General features: G+C 38.5%; 1 protein-coding gene across 5 annotated transcripts in view; it reads left to right on the top strand.

Annotated features, from left to right (window-relative positions):
* ARHGAP6 (Rho GTPase activating protein 6) overlaps positions 1–23,133 on the top strand; it is a 331,846-nt gene that overhangs the window by 299,340 nt on the left and 9,373 nt on the right. For all 5 annotated transcript variants that reach the window (XM_074814833.1, XM_074814838.1, XM_074814836.1 and 2 more), the window contains 6 exons: positions 4,685–4,880; positions 8,016–8,071; positions 11,786–11,936; positions 13,048–13,196; positions 16,203–16,382; positions 21,656–21,753. In XM_074814833.1, coding sequence (XP_074670934.1) covers positions 4,685–4,880; positions 8,016–8,071; positions 11,786–11,936; positions 13,048–13,196; positions 16,203–16,382; positions 21,656–21,753 — 830 coding nt within the window. The remainder of the gene's footprint in view (positions 1–4,684; positions 4,881–8,015; positions 8,072–11,785; positions 11,937–13,047; positions 13,197–16,202; positions 16,383–21,655; positions 21,754–23,133) is intronic.

Raw genomic sequence — 23,133 nt, forward strand, 5'->3', positions numbered from 1 at the left:
CCAGAAAATTCTAACTGTAATGGAAGTCTTCTTTCTCTGGTGCTGGTGGGAAAAGATCATATGGATTGTGCAAATCTGTTACAGATCACAAAGTTTCAGAGATTATTTAGAAGTTTTCTTGTTCCGTCCCTTTATCTACCTCCTTCTGTCTAGGTCTTTTAGATTTAACAAATTCCATCCATCTTCAACCTAATTTTTTCAGCTGGGGAAGATTAAATCTATGTGATTGTTATTTATATGTATGCTTGTGTTAATCTAGCTCTACAAATTTGGAAATAAATCTAACTATTGATCCCTATCCTAATATTAATAAAAATCCCTATGGTCTAATTCTGATCATGTCCTTGGTGGTAAGTAAGAAGTTGTCAGAGTAAATTTGTACCAGGCTCTCTGAAGGACATTTCCACATGGGGGCTATGCTTTGGCAGCAGAACACAGTGCAGTGGTTTGGGTTGAATGTTAATCCTGCATGTAAGATAGGTACCTGGTAGACCATTTGTTTGCAGAGTTCTGTTTCTTGTAAGTAAATTTTACGCTCTGAGCTTTTCAGTTTTCCAGTACTGCAGCTAGTAACAGTATTTTTTTTTTTTTATACCATGGGATAGAGGTTCTAGAGTTACTGTTTTTAATTTCATTTGCAACGAAGAGAGAGAAAATTCATAATAAAGTACTTTCAATAAAAACCCCTGTTAAGTAATCTGAGAAGGAATTTGGGGTACAGGAACAGACCCTGAAAAATAAAATATTTTCTTAGGATCCTTACCTTCTTTCATCCCTAGGATAAAACCTGCTTCAGAGAAATGCTATGTAGGGCTCTCCAAGACATGGTAGTAAGAGGAGTAGAACTGGAGTAAATTGCAAATTAAGAGAAAGTTGAAGAGCCCCATGACCTGCCTTCTTTCCCTCTAGCTGTCAGCTGAAGCTTGAAATGTCTACATTCTGTAGCTGAGGACATGGTATTTGAAGATGTTTGCATTCTTACATATGCATAATGCACATCTGTTGGCCTGTCCAGACCATACAAACAGGCAGTTGTGTTCACACAAAAGTGCACAGTACATGTGAATGAATATAAGTGTGAAGGGAAACCTGCCAACTTCTTTCAGAATTTGGCATAGGCAGTGACAAAAGATAGAAATCCGTATACACCCATTGGCTTCAGAACCTGTTTTCATATGAGGGAAGGATAACACATGTGTCCAGATATGGGTCATCTGCTGTTCTTTTCACCAAGTGGGATGAGGTCTCTGACATGCATTTGACCAGCCGGCAAGTAGAAGGAACCTGGATCCTTTGTTATATCCAAGGGATAGAGCTCCGTCAGGACCAAGTTCCTAGAAGCTTGTGGGGGTTTTGCTTGTTTGGTCTTTTTTTTTTTTTTTTTAATACCAGTGTTGCAGCTTTCAGGGTGTTGGATTTGAGCCTGTAGTTCATAGACGTGAGGATGCAGTAGTACATGGTTCACCTACAGAGAAGTAAGAGCAGACCAAGGTGGACAGTGTGGTATGGAGGGAGCTGGCATTTTCTCTTGGGAATGAACCTCAGTTATTCAGTAATGTACTTCATAAATTGTCAATTATTTCACATAAATATCAACTCATGTCCCATATCTTGTCTGTCTTTGGCTTTTATACTTCTGCTTATCAGTGTACTTACTCCACTCCACTGAGGTTTTTAGGGGATGGTAAGGAAGCCTGCACTGATCTGTTATCTCTTGGGCAGTGTTGCACTGTTTATTTTCAACTATATCAAGGCAAATGCTTCCAAAAAAAAAAAAAGAAAGATTAATTAGTAGATGCAACTGATACAACCAGTTTCTCACACAAATGCTGCACAGATACCTGGAGTTGCAGTCCTTTTAAATTGGAAGGGTTGTTTATTACTGTACCATTCACTTTTGTGTATTCCAGTGAGTCTTCAAACACTCAACTGAGGATTTCAGTAAGAAATATAAGGCAATGCTGGCTGCAGAGCTCATGATATGAGTGCTGTGGTTATCTCTTCTCTGAGAGCTAGACAGAAATCACTGTTGCTGCATTTTCTGTGTAGAATTTTTGCCCAGCAGTTGGAAGTTGAGACCCTGGTCATCCAGCAAGACACTTTCTGTGTGCTTATTGTAGAGAATATTCTACTCTCTGTTAATATATTATGCAGCCAAATTTTATTCAAGTATCAGGAGCTCTGTCATACTGCTTTACTACTCAAATACCACAATGTATGGAGTGAAAATGGATCTGCCATGGATAGTACTGGATCCCATGCATACTCTGTAACATTGCTCATCTTTTCAAAAGAGAAAAGCCTTCTATAACCCTTAAAAAGTAAAGAAAACCTTAATCTGACCTTCATTCCACACCTGTCCCTCTGGCCTTCATTTTCTTTTTGCTCTTTCCAGTTCCTTTTTAATTTCCACTTTCCTTCATGTTTCTGTATGCTTATCTTAAGACTTGTGCAGTTTATTTAGATTTTGAGCTTGCCATGGTGGAGCAGGGACTGGTATCTATTATGTGCAAAGGTAATGCCCAGTAGATTTTTCTTTGGTGCTGGGCACTGCAGTCCAAGTAGCACTGTGTCTGTGTTGATAGTCCTGAGTAGTGGGCAGCAATGTGCATGATCTCCTGCATCATTCCTCAGCAGTTGTATAGGTCTGGCTGAGCCCAGACTAATAGGTGTGGCTGAGTTTGAGCTGGATCCATGGACTGTGTTGGTATTGTTTTCCTGGGCACTTTGAAATTTAAAATCAGAGCTGTCATGGACTTGGTATTGCCAAGCAGTGCTGTATTTCAGCCACTGAACTCAAGGTCACTCTTCCTAAAGCCAGCTCAGTGCCCCAGTTAATCCACAACTTTGATAAAATGCCCATGGATAATGGTGAACTGACTGTATTTACATCTATTTTAGGGATCTGAATCCGACTTAAGTGACTCTGTGATAATAATGATTCAAGAGGTGAGGATGCTTTGCAGGCAGGGAAGGACCAGTAAAGGCAGGCTGTAAAGGAGGGGACCTGTCATAACAGGAACTGCCTGTGAGCTGTAGTGGTGAGGATGGTGTTAGGATTTTCAGTGTCAGTTGACTAATTTTGATGTCTGAAACCCCAAACTCTTAAAAACAAAATAGAAAAATTGTTGAGTTGGAATTTTACACACATGGATCATAGCCAGAGATTCTTGTTTCGTTTTGGGTTGCCTTTTTTTTTTTTGTGTCTCCTTTTGGCAGGAAATGGTAGAGAGAATCAAGCAATTGTACTTCTGAGAGACATCAGAAATCAAGGTCAAAGTTGTGTTCTAAAGGGACTAATAATTGTTTAGAGGCGTGGGTCCAAAAAAACTCTAAAAACTTCCCTGTGTTTTATTTATAAGTCTTCCATGAATTATAAGAAACAGAACTAAACCTGAGAAGTTAGATGCTTTTTTAAAAAAGATATTATGAACTAAAAATTTTTAAATTCATTTGAAATCTCAGTGGACTTTGTATGAGTTGCCTATGAGCCATAAATCTTTGCAAAGTTCAGTTGTCTAGGCTGATGGAAGAAAATGCTTCTAGAGCTTGAAATTCCTCAGCAGTTGTACAGTTTTCATTTAATAGATGTAGAGATCTCACCAGCAGTCTGTGAAATACCTGTCCTCAAAACAATGAGTTTTTGAGAAATTAGAGTTGTCAGCAAAGTTTTGAATGGGAATTTACATTTTCTTCATTATTTCTTAGGATGATATGTTGGATCCCTATACAGTACATTTAATGTTATGGTTAAATGTATCCTTTGTTTCAGAAAGAAAGAAAATAATTTACAGTAGATATTTTTAATGAGAATTAAGGCCAAATTTTTTCTTCTTGTTTTGTTATTATTTATAAGCCTAGATGTCCCCTAAAATGTTTTTGCCTGGTAAGTTTAATAACAATTGAGGGAAATGGTTGTTTTGAAGTGACAGTAATCTTATGGTTTGAAAAAAAAATCTTATTTTTCAAGTGTGAACATTGAAACATGCCATAAATCTCCTACTGCTTGTACTGCTTCATCCTTTACAAACTGCTTGAACTTTTGTACCTTGCTGTAATCCAAACATAGTTTTCAAAGCTTTCATTGGAATTTTAATGGTTTTAAAATATTAAGATATGTGAAGTAGAACTATCTAAAAAAATATTACCCCCCTACTTCTTTGGTGTGTCTTTGTTCTGTGATAACATGGGATTATTTCAGTCTCTGCAGTTGTATGTATTTGTGTTACTAGTTAACTGTATGTGGTGTATGGTTGTAAATCTGTTTCCATCATTCTCACTGATACAATGGCCCAAGCTGCAGAAGTAGGAAATCAGGTTTAAAAATGTGTATATATCTCCATGAACATAAATACTGTACTGCTGAGGGGCACACACAGACCATGATTCATCCTTGTCCTGTAGTATGTGCGGGTTTACAATAATAAAAAGGTGTGCCAAGTGAGCGGAAAACATTGACTTTTTTAAGTATCTAATTTGTATTCTTTGTAGTATGGTAATAATTGTGGTACCATTGTGATTTTTCCATCCTTTACACTGGTATTATAACTTCCTTAATTTACAAAAACTGTGTAGCAAATTGTATTTTTGTATTAGTTTGTTTAAAATGCAGATAGGCAAAAGTCTGTTAGATAAGGTTCTGTGGCGTTTAGATACTGATTGTTCATGTCTCTGTATTTTATAGGGTGCGATGTCTGTGGACTCTATTACAGATCTTGATGACAATCAGTCACGATTGTTAGAAGCTCTCCAGCTCTCTTTGCCAGCAGAAGCCCAAAGCAAGAAAGAAAAGGCAAGAGATAAGAAACTAAGCCTGAACCCCATTTACAGGCAGGTTCCCCGGCTTGTAGATAGTTGCTGCCAGCACTTGGAAAAGCATGGTAAGACTATTTCGTTTTCCGAGAAGTGACAGATATATTTTTACTATAATATAAATAAATGCATATTTTGAGAAGCAGGCATACATTTTCAATTGCAAGGACATCTTTGGAAGTCAGACACTCCCTCCTATCTTGCCTCTTGCTAAAGATACTGTCTCACAAAGAATTACTTAGAAGATATCTTCCAAAACTAAGGATCTATGTTACAAGCTTGCAAACTGGCCCATACAGCATGGGGGGGAGAGACATTCCTTGGAGGTTGTTCATCTCCTGCTGGAGTGCTCAGCTCTGCAGGAATGGCTCTTCACACCCCACGGGTTTATCCATACTTTGAGAATGAAAGTCTGAAATGTGCCAGTCAGCCTGGAGCCATTTTTCACAATCACTGGATCTTAAGGTGCAAGAGCTAAATTAACTGTTTATACTATGCTGCAAAACTTAAGAGCAGTTGAAGATACAGGCTCAGAGAAAGAAAAAAATCCCATGCTAAATTATACTAAGATCCAAGAAGCCTTTTCCTGTTCACTACAAGGCTTGTAGGGTGGCTACTCAGTTTGTCCCTGTCTTGAGTTCTCCTGACCAGCCTGAGGCTCAGGCCTGCTCTCTCCAAAGGGAATTACAAACTCCTGCCAATATTTTTCTCATGTCTTCATGATCATCCAGACACAAACCTCCCACCAGCTTTATGTAATGCAGAAACAATAGTTAATCAAGGTATCTGTTCAACATCTCTCCCAGTGTATCCTTGTAAAGATTTTTAATGAGGATTGAAATAACTTGGCCACAGCAAGACGGAGTTATCACATGGACAGATAATAAACAAACCATTAAGTAATGGCAACTGCAACACCAAATGATGCATTTGGTGCCTAATTTGACAGAAAGAAATCATTTACTGACTCTGAATGAAAGGTTTCTGCAGATGAGGGACTGCAATTTAAAAAACAATGCTAAAGTTTTACAATACATAAATGAAAATCATGTTGCTTGCAAATATATAAAGGAAGACTCTGAAAGAGAGTCATTGTTAGCCTTTTACAGAGATTAGATACCATAGCTGACAAACAAGTGTGAGGATGATTAAGTTTGAGATGAATGACTTCTGTCCCTTTAAACAAGGGTAGCTGAGTATAGAGACCATAAAAGTATCTGAATCAGCCAAAAAAGCTATCCAGCTGAGTATCCTTTGGATACTGTGATTTTATGTCACTTGAACATGTGTAATAAATTTTTTAATCCACTTAACCCACTGTCATAGAAAAGATTCTTTTCATTTTTTACTAAAATATTTGCTTTACATTAAAGTTTCATTTTAAAGAAAATTCATGATTTTTTTTGGTGCATTTTCTACGAGTGCAGTGTAGTACTCCACAACACAATATTGTGAGATAATTTGGGGCAAATACTGATGTTCTTCAATTTTCAATTTAATCCGCCATCCACAAAACAATCATTGGGATTGATTGGCTTTTAAAAATTGCAGAAGATGAACACTACAGTTTGCTCATTGATATTAGGGATAATAGAAGACTTTCTGTTCTAGCAACAATCCTGTAGCAACATCATTCCAGACTATATGATGGACCAAGTTTCTGATTCTGAAAATACTTACCTGTATGCATAAGTCCTTTAGGCCAATTTTTCAGCAGCAGATCACCTAGGGGTTTCTCATGAATGCTTTAAATGATAGTTTTGAACTTTATGTGACAAAAAATGATTATGTTTTAGCCAGAAAAACCCCTGGCCTTGTTCACCTTCTCTGTTTTCCCTGGGATCATGTCCCAGAGTTGTAAAGGCTTGACTTCCTGCAGACCCACAGTGTAAAACAAATACTGTGTGTTTGTGCAGGAACTGGGAACCAGCCTCCAATTTTTGCCCAGTATGAGTATCTTCATCTTAGATGATTCCCTGCTAGTGTTCCTGGGTTTACTAAATGTTATTCCACCAATGTAATTTTCTGTTAACCAAAGATAGAAGAATATTTGAAGAGAGGTGTCATGTTGAGACTAAAAACTAAAAGGCAGAATCATATCTGAATTTTTCTGATGAAAACCTTCAAGTCCAAACACCACTGCAAAAGCTACACATCTCTAGCAAACAAGTGTAGCCTCATGGCTGTCAAAAGGCATTTGTTTTTCAAGGTTATTTTACATCTCCTGTATGTCAGTAGAGAAGATGAATGTTGCAGAGTAGTCTTTGTTGTACCATAAACTCTTCAAAGCTTACAGATAATTTTATCCTTTTTGCAAAAAATGTCTAACTGTGTAAAATAATATTATGTACACAGCTGCTTAAGTCTCTTAAGATTTCCACTCACATTCTCATTGCCACTCTCAAATTTTTCAGTTTCTGTTACTCGGCAAAGTATGTCCATTCAACAATCATGTCATTGTTTGTTTGATATTCTGGTAGTATCTACAGGGCTAGAAGGTTTGAACTGATTTCTTATGGAATAGCCGACAACACCAATTTCCAAATCACTTTAAGTCTAAATGACACAAGAGGCACACTTTCAACACTTTGCCTGAAGTACAACAGTACTTCTTTATAGCTTTCCCTCTATATTATAGCTGTTCCTACCCTATGAATTACACGCAACTCCCAGATAGAGTTCTTCCTGCTCGTAATCTGCGTGAGTGCCCTACTTATGTCCCTTTGAAGAAGACTTTCAGCTTTGACTTGATGGGCACTATAGAGCCAACGTGTAACCCCAAACACCAACTGCTTCCTGTATGCAAAGACGCACCTCAGTGCCCAAGCCTTTAGTTATCTTATTGACAGTTTCCTTTGATGTCAGTCCTGGAAGTGCCACCTCCAAACACTGAGCAGTGCCTCACTCTGCATACCTCTGTCTCTCATGGAGTAGCAGTGGCACTACCAAAACAACATTATAAGAAATGTCACAGAGATGCCATTTTGCCAGTTAGGTGATGTAAGGTCCTTAAAAAACTACATTGGATGGCTTCTTAATCCAACACAATTGAATTTTGCCTCAGTGTGGCAAGTACAAGTTTGTAGAGAAATACACTATGGTTTTATTCTTGTAAATATACACATAGCCCAGATTGCTTTGGTTCAGTGCAATTTTCAGCAGAAAATTAAACAATAAAACAGTTGTCTGATGTGCACTTGCAGGTCTCCAGACAGTAGGAATATTCAGAGTTGGAAGCTCAAAAAAGAGAGTAAGACAGGTAAGTGGATATGGATACTCTTTTCCCTCATCAGCTATGGTACAAACAAACCTGATTTCTTTCTGTTAAGTGATTTCCCTCCCCATCTGTCAACTGGTAAAATTCAGGCTTTCTGGGTCAGTGACTTTATTGTTTTTTTGATGGCGCATAACAGGCCATTTCTAGTCATCTTTTACATCTGGTGAAATCCTTGTCAGGTTCCTAGAAGGTTAACAGTCTCTATATGTTTTGCTCTGCAGAAGTAGCACAGGGTTGGAGATCCAAATAGACTACAGTGATGAAATTTTCCAAAGGTTACACTGTAGGGAAAAAAAAATCTTGGCTGCTAGTTTCATCTCAGAAACAGCTGAAGCTCCCAAAGTAAACCCAAACTGTAAATCTTTTTTTGAAAACTCACAGTATGAGAAAATATGCAAGTACAGAGCAATCTATTCGACCCTCAAAACGCTGCTCCCAAATATCACCTTTCTTTTACCCCTGTTAAACTTGAAGGTCAGAGCAGACCCATCCAAGGCCTAGTCTCAGCCAACTGTTGAAAAAGCAAAGATAGTGTACAATTGGGTTCCAGAGACAAAGTCAGAAGTGGGTGTTTCCTCAGCCCTAGATATTGCATTGTTATTCCCAGAAACTGGGAATACATGTTGAATTAGAGCATGAGAGAAGAGTGCTTAATGGTTGCATGATGCTTAGGGAGGGGATAAAAAGTCACAGGAAAATACCCCTGCCAGGAAGTACAAGACCAAAAAGATCAAATAGAAAAAAAACAAAAGAAAGCTTGTCTTCATCTGATCCCAGAAATAATAATTCTTTGTTGCAAAAACTATACAAAGTTTGGCACTCTGGAAAGTTACCTTGAATAGCTAAACTGGCTTGATTCTGGCTGGTAGGACAGTGTAGCCTACCGATTTGTAGCTTCTTCTCTAGCAGTTTCCATTGCTGAGTGGCTGGTGTAACACAGAGCTAAAAACTTTCATAGTCTGAAGAGGCACTTGTTAGATCAACACTAAACTAGATAAAGTATTGAAAAGTAAGTTGCCTGTCATTTGCATTACCAGCTCAATGTCAAAACATATATTATCATTCAGGGGTGAGTACAACTACATCATACCTCTGGGGAAAAAGCAGAGGGCTTGTATCATTTACTTGTAAACTAAGCCTTACTTTGAACATCAGTGACTCACCAGTTTCTCATTTACTGTGTTTTCAGAAGCTGAGGAAATAAAGAGATTTGGGTATTTATGTGTTCTATTACGTGGACTAATTTATTGAACTAGGTGAACTAATATATTTCATTAAACAACATGGAAGCATCAGCTTGGCCTTTGCAGTTACGATAATAAATGCTGTCAACATGAACACATGGGAAAGTCTGGATTCAATTAAAATTCCACTCATTTTCTGAACCGTGGAAAGCCAAACCCAGTACTCAGATTTTGGTGTGCTTTTGCAGCTGTTCATTAGTTTTTCTTGTGTAGAAAGTAGGCAGAATTTTGTTTCCCTTCCTCCCCCAGTTAGAAAATGTCCTATTTCAACTGTAGTTTGTTGCAGTATATTCATAAGTGAGTAAATGCATGTGCCAGTGGGGTTTTTGGTTGGTGAGCAGGAAGAGAAAATCTAGAACAAGTGCATCTATTTACAAACCTCCTTCACATGGGTGTAGGACAAAGATTCCTGAGCTAGTGTTGACTCAACGTGGTAGGTCTGATACATCGGAGTGCCAGGTACCAGCTTGTGCACAGAAACTATACAGATGCTTGAGCAGAGCATCATTGCCGAGCTTAGGGTGGGCAGCCCTCTATGATAGGCCTGGTGACTTGGTGGCAGCTCTGCAGGCAAAGCAGCTGCCAGACCCTGAGGTTGAAGAGCGACATGGCTAGAGCTCTGCTCTCCCATCCCCTCTCCCAGCATGAATGTCCTCAGCTCTCACATCTTAAGCTCTGGTGGATGCTGTAGTTCACCTGGTGTATTTTCCAAAAGTCTGAAAGTATTCTCTGTGAATGAAGTCTGAGAGACCTAAAGTTTAAACTTAGAAATGTAGAGTTTTTAACAGCCGTGTTACCTGAGCCTGAAATGTGTCCATGTTTCACCAATGATTATCTGATACTGTGCTAATTAGGATATCTCAGTAGGCCTCACAGGATATCAGATCAGAAGTGCAATACTCAAGACTGTAACAGCAATTTATGATTTAGCTATTTGGGAAGTCTGAATTCCTGATAAAATGCTAATCTGTTTCCTCGACTGCTTTTGGGCAGTAAGTGCAAAAGCAATCTTCTGGATAGAGGTAATTTATGGTCCTCCACAGGGATGTTCCACATTTGCCACCAGTTGGAAGAGTAGAATTGAGCTGGGAATAAAATCCCCAGGTTGGCACTGGAAAATATTTGGCCACAATCAGCAGGGGGAAGCGTAATACTAGATAAAGAACAAGTTCTGGTCTTCATAGCGTAATTATTCATTATTGGTAATGACTGATATTAATAATGTTAAAAGTAGTCTTAATAAATTAGAAAGGAGGCTGTAGTTTTTATAGAATACCTTTCACACCCATTATGAAAGCACAATTTCAGCTGAAAACACAGGGTTTTGTACTCCTCCACACTATACACACTCAAGATAGATTTGCCTGTGATCAAGATTTGCCACAGATTATCACAGACACATAGTTTGCTTGTGACTTACCTTCTTTCTTCTTGGTATGTCTGTAATAATCCGGGTAAAGAAAGCTGATAGCTCAAATTTCATCTTGTTTAGTAAGATTCAGATATAATTACTTTTTGAGAAGATAGATGTGAGATCATGATACCTCATAATATTAGCAAAGATACGAAATTTTCCTAGGAAATGGTTTTAAAACATCTTGACTATTTTCAAAATGAAAAGAGAATAAAAGGTGGAGCTCTCAGTGTGAAGAAAGTGTTGCGCTCTTGGTGCTGGGAAATCTCTCCAGAAAGGCAGGCTTTTTTTTTTTTGTAAGGCATACTGGATGTGGGAGAGGGATTTCTTCTGCCATTTGGGAAGTGTGATGCCTTTGAATTACACAGAATTTGTCTGAGGACTGTAGCTGGGAAAAAAAAAAAGTGATACCTCATAACAGTATTAGCTTGCTGTTTATTAATTCCCTAATGATCATCACTTAGTGAATGCAACTAAATTAGGAAGGCAGAACAAGATGTGTGTGGACAAATGCCATGAAGTGAACCTGGCTGCTTACTGCTTATGCTTAAATCACAAAAGAAACGTGAGTTTGGTGGATATGAACATTGTCGTCTTATTAAAGTTTTTGTACAAAACCGTCAATGTTATAAAATGCAATTTTGGTCTTTCTGGTCCTAAAATCTAGGGATAGTGCAAGAAAGGGGGTATAAGAAAGCCTTTCTTGCAGTTTTCCTTATTATCCATGGTTTCTGCCTTTGATATTAATCTTACATTTCTGCAAAAATTATATTTACTTGGGCACATTTTTTCATAAGAGTGCCATATATTAGCTGGAAAGAAAGAATTGTATTTTATTGCTGTCTGGTACACACCTTAAGTTGTGTATCACGGAGTAAGCAATTAGACATGCATTATACCTTTGACCTTACCAAAAACTAGTCATGTCCAATCTGGAAAGTGAAAATGAGTAAATCCACATCTTAAAAGATTTACTGTGTTGGGATGTACTAATTGGGACAATATGTGACCGTGGTTTTGTGTCATGATCTTTTTCAGTTACGTGAAGAGTTTGACCGGGGCATAGATGTTGTATTAGACGAAGAGCACAGCATTCACGATGTTGCTGCTTTGTTAAAGGAATTTCTGCGTGACATGCCTGACCCGCTTCTCACCAGAGAACTTTATACACCTTTCATCAACACTCTCTGTGAGCTCTACAGCATCTTGATTTACCAATTTTCAAAAGCTTACCTGTTTGAATTCTTTGATCTCTACTAACCGTATTCTTTTTTTCTGTGCATTTAATACTGTAGCCTTGATTTTCTCCAAATATTTGTGTAGTATAAATTTGCTGAGGTCTTTCCTTGTTTTTCATACTGTGTAAGTATAGCCCAGAAAACTAGAACAGCAAAGATTTCACTTTTTGCATTTGTATATAGGATGTGATTCATGCTTTCCATTAAATCCTGACCCTTGTTATTGCTTCAGCAGTAGCAGATGACAGACTTCCATTTGAATCCCGGTATCTTAGCACCATTTATGCTTTTAATTTTTCGAGCTGTTCACTGACCAAAATTCCAGTCTGGCTTTAAAAGTTCAAGTTTCATCATAGTTAATGGCCCTCAAAGCCATCATATTAAGTATTCCCAAATGTGTTGCCTAAGACCTGAGTGCAGACCCTTGCAGGTTTGGGAGAATGTAAAGTTGGACCCTTCAAGTTTAAGCTGCTGCTTTGTATGTGTTCTTCAGATTCTTTCTAGCCCTCATGTCTGAGATCCCGCCTCTGTCCCATCTTTGTCACTGCCTACCATTGCATGTTAGATGGTTAAAGTGATGGTGGTTGCAGAACGTCCTTTATATCTCTAGTTGCTTTTCCAGTCTCCCAGTCCCTCTTCAAGACGTGAAATTATAAGAAAACTCATTTAAAATGGCTAAAGCATAAATGTGACTGGAAATGCTTCCCAACGGTGCCCTGTATATACTAGTAGTTACACCTAAATGAATGCAGTAAGTAGAAAATGAAGCAGAATTTTTGTGTCCAGTGACACTGATGGAGTGTGCAACATGGATTTTGCTCTCTTATAGGCTGAGAAGAGATCCTATGAGCAAAAAGATGACCAACCAAGACAAAAATGCCATAACAGTATTTGTTACACTTTTGATATTTCCTTAGAGTTTTCTCTTCTGACATTATAAGGAAAATAATCTTTAAACAAAGCTATTCTTGCACCTTCCTTTGGGCTGGGAACAGTATATGTATTCTGCTTTTAGGTTAATTGGAGTGATTTTCTTAGAATGTATTTTTTTTCCCCTCTTAGTATTAGAGCCAGATGAACAGCTAAGCACCTTACAGCTTCTCATTTATCTTCTACCTCCCTGTAACTGCGATACCCTACACCGGCTGCTGCAGTTCCTCGCCACAGTGGCTGGCCATGCAGAAGACACCACCGACAAAGATGGCCAAGAGGTAAGTCCTGGTCACTTGTGTCCTTTGACTTCGCTTAATTCATAATCTGAAAAGAGATCTTTAAAGCTGTGAAACAAACGCGAAGGTGGCATACCCCTGAAAGATGGGAGAGATTTCATATTCTTGCCTGTACATGTGCCATTTAGTTGTTTACTATGTTTTTAGGGCTGTGAAAGATTAATTTTTATATGACTTAATTGGTAAAGCATCTACTACTTCCTTTGGGAGATTCACAGCATAATCAGCCTTGTTGTTAAGAACATCTAATGTTATCCATCCATTCCCCCTGCCCCTTATTTTGTTGTATTCTATGGAAAATGTACTCACATAGAAAAGTGTAAGGCATTCAAGAGTATGCTTTTCAATTCTCTTTTCATTCTCTGATGTTGCTTTCTTATATGATCTTTGGACACAGCAGTTCACTTCTTGGTTCCCTTAGCTTCCTTGTGTGCACTGGCTAGTGAGGAATAAAAAATAAAGAACAGGAACTCCCAGCTGTGTCCTTGCAACTGACAGACCTAATCACTACTTGGAGTCAGGGTCCATCTTTGCCTGTTTTCATTCTGGCCTCCTTACTGTTGCATTCTGGACCAAAATCCGTGGAGAAGTCAGAGTGCACCCACCCCACAGAGACAAGAACACCCATAGCTGGTGACTGAGCTGTACTTCTGAGCATTCACACGTGCGCATCTGCACTGTTCTCACTAGAGAAGATCTGAAAATCCAGGCTTCCCACTTTCTACCAGGAAAATGCTTGAACTAGTAGGGTGGGCTGCTCTGCAAAAGGTGGCAACTCTGTTAACTTTGAATGATGCAGATACAGTCTGTCACTGCTTGACAAAATTGTACCAGTTTATCTGTGGGAAGGACTTCCCTGTCCTCTGAACTGTAGCAGAGACTATTTCTGAGGTTACCTCTGAGACTCTTCTGAAACTCCTAGAGAATTTTGTCTTCCAGATGGAAAACCCTGCTGACTTCTGTCAAATTTGGACACCTTTTGCAGTTGGCTGGTTTTAACAATTGGCACTTTGAGATGAGTTTTGCTGAATTTCTGCCTCAAGTCGTAACTTGCCAATGTGCTGTATGTGACTTCAAGGCCTATTTCACTTTTAAATCCACTTTAAATGCTATGATTTTTGTCCTCAGCAGGGAGTTGATAAAAAACTACACCACTATGATGAAAAGTATTTAAAAAGAGCAGCCTGTAACAGTTTTACTGTGCTTAAAAACATGTATAAGTCAGCTAAGGTTGTGGTCCCCCTGGTCCCGCAAAGAGTTCTCTGTTGATTCAGGAATTTACCCAAGAGGATCTTATTGCAGGACTAGAGGATGCTGCTTAAGAGAGTTGGTTTGGCCCAACAGTTGTATTAAAGGCATTTTCATTCCCCTTAACAGTACATCAGCTCTGCTACAGGTATTTTGGCAAGGCAAATTTATGTAAACTATCTTGGCAGTATTGTAAGCATCAGGAATAGTATGTGCAATTGGATACCTTTTATAGATAACACAGTATTCTGCTCACAATTATTTAAGCTATTTATCAATAATTAAGTGAATAAAAGCATATAGGGCAAGAGAAGGTATTTTATCAGACTGTTTGCTATCACTGGAAGGAAAACAGCCAAGCTTTGACACACAGGCCCTCTTCACAATTTCTTTCAAAAGCCCTTCTCTCTCGAGGATGAAGATGAGTGACTAACTTTATTAAAATTACTCATTCAGTTATTTCAGTGGATATGTTTACAACATTTTTTAAGGGATACCCTGAGGCTGCCCTTAAGAAGAGACTTCTTGTTTGTACAAACAGCCTGCACATGCAGATCCAGGCACAGCCAGAGGCTGTCCCTGGCACACTCAAAGCACTTTGTGCCTGTGCATCCTTGGTGGCTCAGTACTCTGACTGTTTAAAAAGCAGGTCACTCAAAAAACAGCCAGGTGCATGGTGGTGCACAAATAAGGGAGTGTGCTGTACTCACAGTCGTGATGGGATGAGTCTTTAAACAAAGAGCCAACATGTTTGTTATGACTGCCCATGCACCTACTTAGTGCAGATGTCTTTCCAAGATTACTCGCTGGTCCCACCAATAAAAGGAAAAGCTCTTTTTACTGTCATCTCTATGCTGTCTAGTTGAGCTCTGTAAAAAATAAACCAAGTGTAGTCAGTTGTAACTTTGACTAGAGTATTCAGTAAATGACCAGCTACAAAAAAAAATTAAAATACTACCTTTGAAAAGGTTCATTTTGTAACAATCATTTCTTGAAATGCTATTTTTACTACCTCTTTTTGGTGACTCTTTCTGTCCTTTTTAAAAATTGATTGGCTCAAAGGTAACTGAAACAAATGAAAAATAACTCTCATTATATTTTTTTTTGTTCTTTAAAAAAGCCTGCAAGAAATACTGGGTTAACAGCTGAAATTCACTTACGGTCTTATATAGTCAAACTGCTGGCATTTTCTTCTGCATTCCCAGAATAGCAACCAAGTGGAGACGTAGAGAAGAAGCACATGACCCCTGCTGTTCTCTCTGATAAAATAATAGAAGGGGAAAAAGTAGTCTAATCACAAATATGACAATGAAAATTCTGATTTAATAACCTACATGACATATTTTTCAGATAATTTCTGTCTAGTGTAGTATGTATTCCTAGCCTTCTTCCAAAATCAGGTTACTGTTGCTTATTTGAGCACAGTGTTATAAAAGTAGGAAAAAAGGAAAAAAGCAACAAAACAAAAAAATCCACCCAACAAATAAACATTTGGCATGTCCTAGGAAACAAGCAAAAGGACAGAAAAATAGTGATAAAAATAATGAGCATGCTTCTTAATTATCTAAACTGTTTAAACATGGAAAAGTGTGTCTTTCCTCACTGTATCTGTTTCACATCATGAGTGCTACTTGAGAAAGCATCTGCCAAATCGAGAGAGAGAGAGAGGGAGTGTTTGGGGGGGGTGGGGGGGTGGTGTAGATGTGTGAGACCCCACCTCATTTATATTCTGTTTTCTAGATTACTGGGAACAAAATGACATCACTCAACCTGGCTACCATCTTTGGCCCTAACTTGTTGCACAAGCAGAAATCTACAGACAAAGAATTCTCAGTTCAGAGCTCAGCTCGAGCTGAAGAGAGTACTGCTATCATAGCTGTCGTACAAAAGATGATTGAAAACTATGAAGCTCTTTTCATGGTAGGTGGACGTTTCTTCATGTTACTCCAATACATTTTTAAGTTAAATGCAGAACTACCTAGTTGGTGTTAAAGTAGAATAGGATGAAATGAACTGTGCAAGCTGCATTAAATTAGGGTCAATTATTGGTAGAAAAAGTAGTCTTCTGTCAAGGAGAATGCTTTGCAGTAAGCAATAGTATTAAAAATGTGTACTTATATTACCTGGAATGGTTTCTGTGTAGATAAAAGAGTATCTTCCTTAGAAGATTTCTGTCAGTGGAAATGATGGGGTTGGCTATTCAGCTGCATACCAAACAGTGCACCAGCACTGCCCATTAGTTTTGAAGACAAGACTGAAAATGACCTTTCACCTCTCAGTTTTGGTAGTCAGGGAGTCAATTTTTCTGCAGGGAGTAGGAGATCCTTGGTTAATTTAAGGAACAGCCTCCTCTACCAAAGACTTTCTTGTTGGTTGGATGAGGGGTAGGCACGAAGCTTTCTCATTTGTCAGTTGGATAAGAGGAGTAAAGCATATATCTGTGCAGTTCCTGAGTTCCTTTCTGTTCTCTTGCTGAAGAAGGAAGTTCTTCATAAAAGGGATGGTGACCTTGGACTTGGACACATTGTTTACTTAAGAAGCAGCTTAGTTAAATCACATTCCTCATGCCTAGCAGTTACCTGGACAGTTCATTCTGTGGCTTTACCTTTTCCTCTTTTTGTCTACAGAATTATAGGTCAGCTCAGTAGAACTTGTGCTTGAGAGAGCCCTGCTCTGGGGTAGCAGAAGCCAGTCAGACCTAGTGGTGGGCACTATCCTGTCTTCATTTTAGTAGGCATATATGTCTTAAGAAACCCAGTAGCCTTGAAAAGGTGAAAATAGCTTTGGTTGTTGTGTCTTGAAACTAAGCAGTGCTGTGTGTTGCACTGAGATCGGTTCGCAAAGCAAGAGAAAGAACATTCTGGAAACCTCCTTTAGTGCTCCAGCAAAGCTGGGTGCTGGGTACCTTGATGGGAGAAGATAGACAAGCCTGGACTGTGGACATGTGGGATTGATGGCCCCATAGCACTGTCAGGGGAAGGTGTCTACCAGATTTCAACAGGGAGGAGAGCATGAGAAAGCAGTCACGAGTCCTGCCTATCAGTCTTAGCCTCAGATGAACTTCTTTGTGGTTTTCTGTCTTTTCCCTCACACTGTATTGCCTTTCATTACATCCTTTGCTTTATTTTTATTCTTGTTCCAGTGAGACACTCAGCAATCTTTTTTCTTTTTTCTTTTTTTTTTTTTTTAATGCTTTTCACAGTTTGGGGAAACTTTAGGTACTATTTTTCCTTCCACAGCAGGAAAAGAAGTGACAGAACTGCACTCTTGTGCAAAGGTCTGCTGGCCCAGAGTGTAGATGGCACTTAAAATAATACTTGAATAAGAATACTTGCAATACTTGAAGTTTTCTTATTGTTTCTCTTTAAGAACATTTTACAGCACAGCCACATCTCAGTACATAATACTTAGGCACACATTCCGACTTTTTGATGTAGAAACGGTGGGGCTTAGGGTTAGACTAACCTACATATGGTCTCTTTTAATTGTGATGGATTTATTCCTTTATCTCTTCAGTGCTTGCATTTTCATCTGCAGGTTAAACAAAGTGTGGGGGGAAAAAAAGGGAGTTTTCTTTTGTTTTCCAGAGTAGCTTTTCAGATTGTGGAGGAGCATTAGAATCATATTTCAAAATCAGAGGCTAGCTGCATGTGAGAGAAAGACAAACCTATCTCGGGTGCTCTCCTGAAAGCTGCAATACATTGATGTAAAATTTATAGAAATGTTGTAACAGCTGAGCATCTCTGGGTGCTTTCACTCTTCCCATTGCCATAGTTAACAAACAACATGGCAAGTTCTGCGTGTTTTCTGAAGTTATGTCTAGACTCACACGTGATACTTGATCTGTAGGATTGTGTCAAATTGCTCATAGTTGGTGTTTCATAAAGCTTCTACTAGTGTTTACTTCTGTCTTCTTCATGTTTTCAGCAGCAGCACAGAGAGACTCTTTGTATTATGAAGATAATTAGCCCAGTGCATCATTTGGTATTAGATGCATTGAAAGGAAAAGACTTGCACATCTAATTGTAATAAAGCTCTGATCATTTGAAATCAGGCAGCAGGAGGTCATTTTCCAAACCTACAGGAGTGGGGCCAAACCAGAACTGCTGTTTATACTTGACATTTATGGTACTTACAAAAAGAAAAACATCTGGACTTGAGCATTCAGCTACAGCTATAACATACAGTGTATTGCTGCTAAGGTGTTTTTGTGTTTGGTTTATTTTTTTTTCTGTTACTTTTGTATATGGGGCGGTTATAAAACTCTGATTGGCTTCAACACTGAAACTGGAACAACATTTGTGAAATAAAACCTAGGAAACCAGGATGTGTTGTGGCACCCAGACCACAGTATCAGAATGACTCTGATGTATTGGTGGGTCAGGAGGTTCTGTTTGTCAGAACAACCCAGGATACTGAGGACTGTTTTTATTACGTAATTATCATTGACATCAGTAACATGCAAACATGTGGATTTCATATGGAAGATGGATTCTGACCTTGCTTCATTAATGTTAAGAATGTTAAGGCCTTTCATATCTAATTCTTATCCATTTCAGTGAGTCTTAGGGATGCATTAAAACGTTTTACGGGAATGTACGAAGGACTGTTCTTTGCCAGTCTCTGAACTATGCCCAGCAGCTGAATGTGGGGAGGCACAACTCAACCACACTTTGTCTCATTGGTTTTGACTTGTCATGCAGGATGGAGAAGAGCATCTTGGTCATGCATTTTCATTTCCTAGTGCCCAAATCCAGCACTGCTGCAAAGAAGCACTACGAAGTGTCTGAAATTTCTTATTTTTACTGTTAGAGGCTACTGTGGCTCCCCACTGAGGAGACAGTCACACGCTGCCTCTCTGTGCCACATCAGTAGCCAGGGACAGCTCAAAGGAGACACTGAAGTGTCCTTCCACCTTTCTGTATCTCAGTAGCTGTGACTCTTATGTAGCACCCAGCCCCAAAATCTCAGAATGTCTCCTACTCTACTGCAGTCCTGACAACCCCAGAGCCCTCTGATCCATCCCAGTGTGTGCTCAACAGCTGTTATTTCAGCAGTGCCTTGGCTTCCCTTCTGTCCCTGAATTTCAAGTTCTCACCTACCTACTCAGCCAGAACTGCCAGTTAAACAATTAATTCAATAAGTTATTGCAGCTCTGTAACATCTTCCTGAGATACCAATATAGTAGTTTTCTATAAATGTAAGTTTATAATCACATGCATATCATTTCTACACTTGCAAGTTAGTTAACTAAACTGAAGTAAATTGCTACACAGGAGGAATATATATACCAAATATATATCTAGCAAGGAGACCATCAGCACAAACCCAGTTGAAGAATCATAGATTAATATATTATTCACTCAGATAAAAATCCTATAAGTCAACAGAACTGTTAAGTTTGGGTTTCGCAGATGCTTTCAGTTGGAATTGAACTTCCTGTTGGACCTTTTTCAGATTCATTTTTATGGAATGAAAGAATGATGGTTTTTTTATAATGGAAAATATTTTTATTTTTCTGACAGAGTCCTCTCAGGAGATTCTTACAAGTTTATCAACTGGATATAAAACTGAATAGCAAGTTAGAGAAAGACGTGGATTCTTCTTTACCCTCAAACTTTATCTGGAGTTTATTCTACTGTATAGGAAGGCTGTCTAAATGGAGAAATTATAGCATACCAGGTTTCAAAAAATGTATTCCTATAAAGAGAAGATAATTTATTTAAAGACTAGTATATCAGTGACCATTAATAAGATATTTTTCCAGCTTAGAGACTAAATACAATTTTTAAAAAAGGAATATGTGGTCACACAAGTTTTTGATAGAGAGTTTGGATAAATTTGAATTAAATGATGCATATCTTCATTTATTTTCAAATTATTTCCTTTTTTAAAGAAATATGCCTTTTCAGTAACTTGACTCCCTAAATACCTCCCAAACTGAGGTATTCCCCTGAGGGAATCTATTAGTAATTCTACTCCTATTTCCCAGGAAATGTCAGGGAAAACAAATGGCCCGTGCAGTGTGACCTGAAGGTCAAGAGATTCAGGCTCCGAGAAATTGCATCCAGAAGCATATTGCACAGTTGATGACTTGCTGAGATTGTCTTGCCTCCAGTTCCATCCATCATGAGTGAACCTGGACTGTTAGTTTAAGTTTCTCAGATGGTTTCATCTGTCTCAGTGCTTTGAAGGTTGAGTTGAATGTTCCACTGTCATGTGGACAAATTCACTTAAGGATTGGTAAGACCCGTATAAAATGCAGTTGGAAGCACTTGGGCAGGTTTTGGAGTGCCATTCCTGCTACCGGCCCAGGAGATGTTGCTGTATCCTGCAGCAGCTGAAGCTATCAAGTGTTTTGAAGGTTCATCTCCATATAAAGTGCACTAGAGAGAGTTAGCAAATCAGAAGGCCAGACTCCAAAGAAGATGACACAAATTCTGGCTGAGCTTGTTGCTACTACCTGACATCCAGAGTGGCTGGAAATCGAACAGGACCCACTTGTAAACCTGAGTTATGGACAGATGAACTCTCTAATTACTCAAGTTCTGACTGAGCATGAGCAGGAATTTAAATGCTTCTAGATCCCAGGATTTGACCATGTGGTGGATACTTGAACATTAAATGTTTATAAGGCTTCATTTGGAAACATATTGACTTTTGGCAGGTCTCACTGAAATGAAGCGGTTGAAGAACTTCATAGATAGAACGGTTGCCACGAAATTTCCATATGATGAGGACATAAATAAGTCAAATGCCACAGAATATATGATGAAACATTCTCCTTCCTGTGTAATTACATTTCACATTGTTTCTAAAAGAAGTACAGTCACTCAGAACGGAAATTTGTAAATGTCTCCAGATCTTTGAATGGGGATGTAAGATGAGGACCTTAAACTGGAGCTTTTGAGATTGAGATACATGATTAATCCCACTGTTATCAGATATAATATCCAACTGGATACCAATGGGTTATTCAACAGTGATCAGCCTTTGACATTGTACAAAGTGATCTTTAGTCCTACTTCACCTGTTGTTGCATGAAACTTGTCTTTTAAGTGGAAGCTTCTGAATATTTATATACTCTTTGTAAATGTACTTGTACTTGGTCTTTTAGATTAAGCATAGTACCAAAATCAATATATGTGAAAGAATATTAGTCTTCAAGTAAGTATTTTTTGCTGTCTTCATAGGTTTCCCCTGACCTACAGAATGAAGTGCTTATAAGCCTGTTAGAGACTGACCCAGATGTTGTGGACTATTTGTTGAGGAGGAAAGCTTCCCAGTCATCGTGAGTAATCTGTTTTTTCATCATCCCTTGTTTCTGCTGGGAATTTCTATCTCCCACTGGAAGTGTTCAAAAGGTTCTAGTTTTCCACAGCTCTTCTGCACTGTCTACAGTGGAATAGAAATAACTTCCCCATTACACAGACTCTGCCAAAGAAATTATGACTCTTGTACAGCATTTTCTAAAGACAAATCTTGTTTCCTGATCCAGAGGAAAGATTGTGTTCTGCTGCAGAGAACAGAATGACATGTACATAAAAATATTCAGTGCACTATTATCTGACAGGATGTATTCTAGTGATCTGCTGGTTCATGTCTTGGGTTTGTTGTAGTCTTCAGTAACAGGAGGAGTGTATTACACTATCCTTGAAACACACCCTAGAGTGCCTTAACACAGTCACAGCTAGCCATTTGACCAGTTTGTTGTTCTTTTCCTATTGTATACACATAAGACATAGTAAACAAGTCAACTGCCGCAACAGCAGGTTTATGGAGACTCTTTGGATATTATTTAATTGTATGCTTTGTGAAAGATATGAAGAGAAAAAAAATGACACTGGTCACTATTGCAGTTATGATACATAACATATTCTAACTTTGTGTATGGTGTATATATGCCTACACCCACGTGCCTTAACGCTGTGAGTTTCTACATTTGGATTAACAGGATTCCTGGCTTTCTCATGGGACACACAGTCATTGCCTTTATTCTAGTGAATCCCAACATGTCAGACCCCAAAATCACAAAATTTGACAAGCTTGCTTTAAGTAATTTTTAAAAGGTTTCCTAGACTCTAAACTCTCTGGGACAGATTGGACTTTGTCTTCCTGTGTGTGTAGAAAGTGCCTAGTGAATTCAGAATACAATTAAAATTGAATTTGTACAGACAGCTAAGATTTTTGTTCTCTCCCTCTAAACATTGTATAGTTGGAGGTAATGTACTAGTGTGCCTGGCTTTAGAGGAAGAGGTGTAAAAGAAATAGTATAATTAACACATGGGGGGAAAAGCTTTCTTTAATTATAAAAGCTAAAAGCAAAAATACATGCAGAATATATCATGTGTTGTAAAGGATTTTATGAGTTTGTTGACTTAACTACATGAACACATAACATGCAGTAGCAAATTATCACAGACGATCTGATTTATGGTAATTGTCTCTGTGTGTTTTCTTAGTGTACCACAGACATGAAATAATTTCAGTTAGTTTATGTCTGACTGACAAGTAACCATGTGTATATTTAGATCACAATAAATGCAGGATAACTAGAGGTACATTAGCTGTCTCTTACTCGTTTCACATTTGCCATGAGCCAAGACCATGATTAGGAGAGGCACTGCAAATCACACAACATATGGTAAAGTCTGTAGAGACTTCTTTCTAT

This window comes from Strix aluco, chromosome 2 (assembly GCF_031877795.1).
Source record: "Strix aluco isolate bStrAlu1 chromosome 2, bStrAlu1.hap1, whole genome shotgun sequence".
In the NCBI taxonomy this organism is placed as follows: Eukaryota; Metazoa; Chordata; class Aves; order Strigiformes; family Strigidae; genus Strix; species Strix aluco.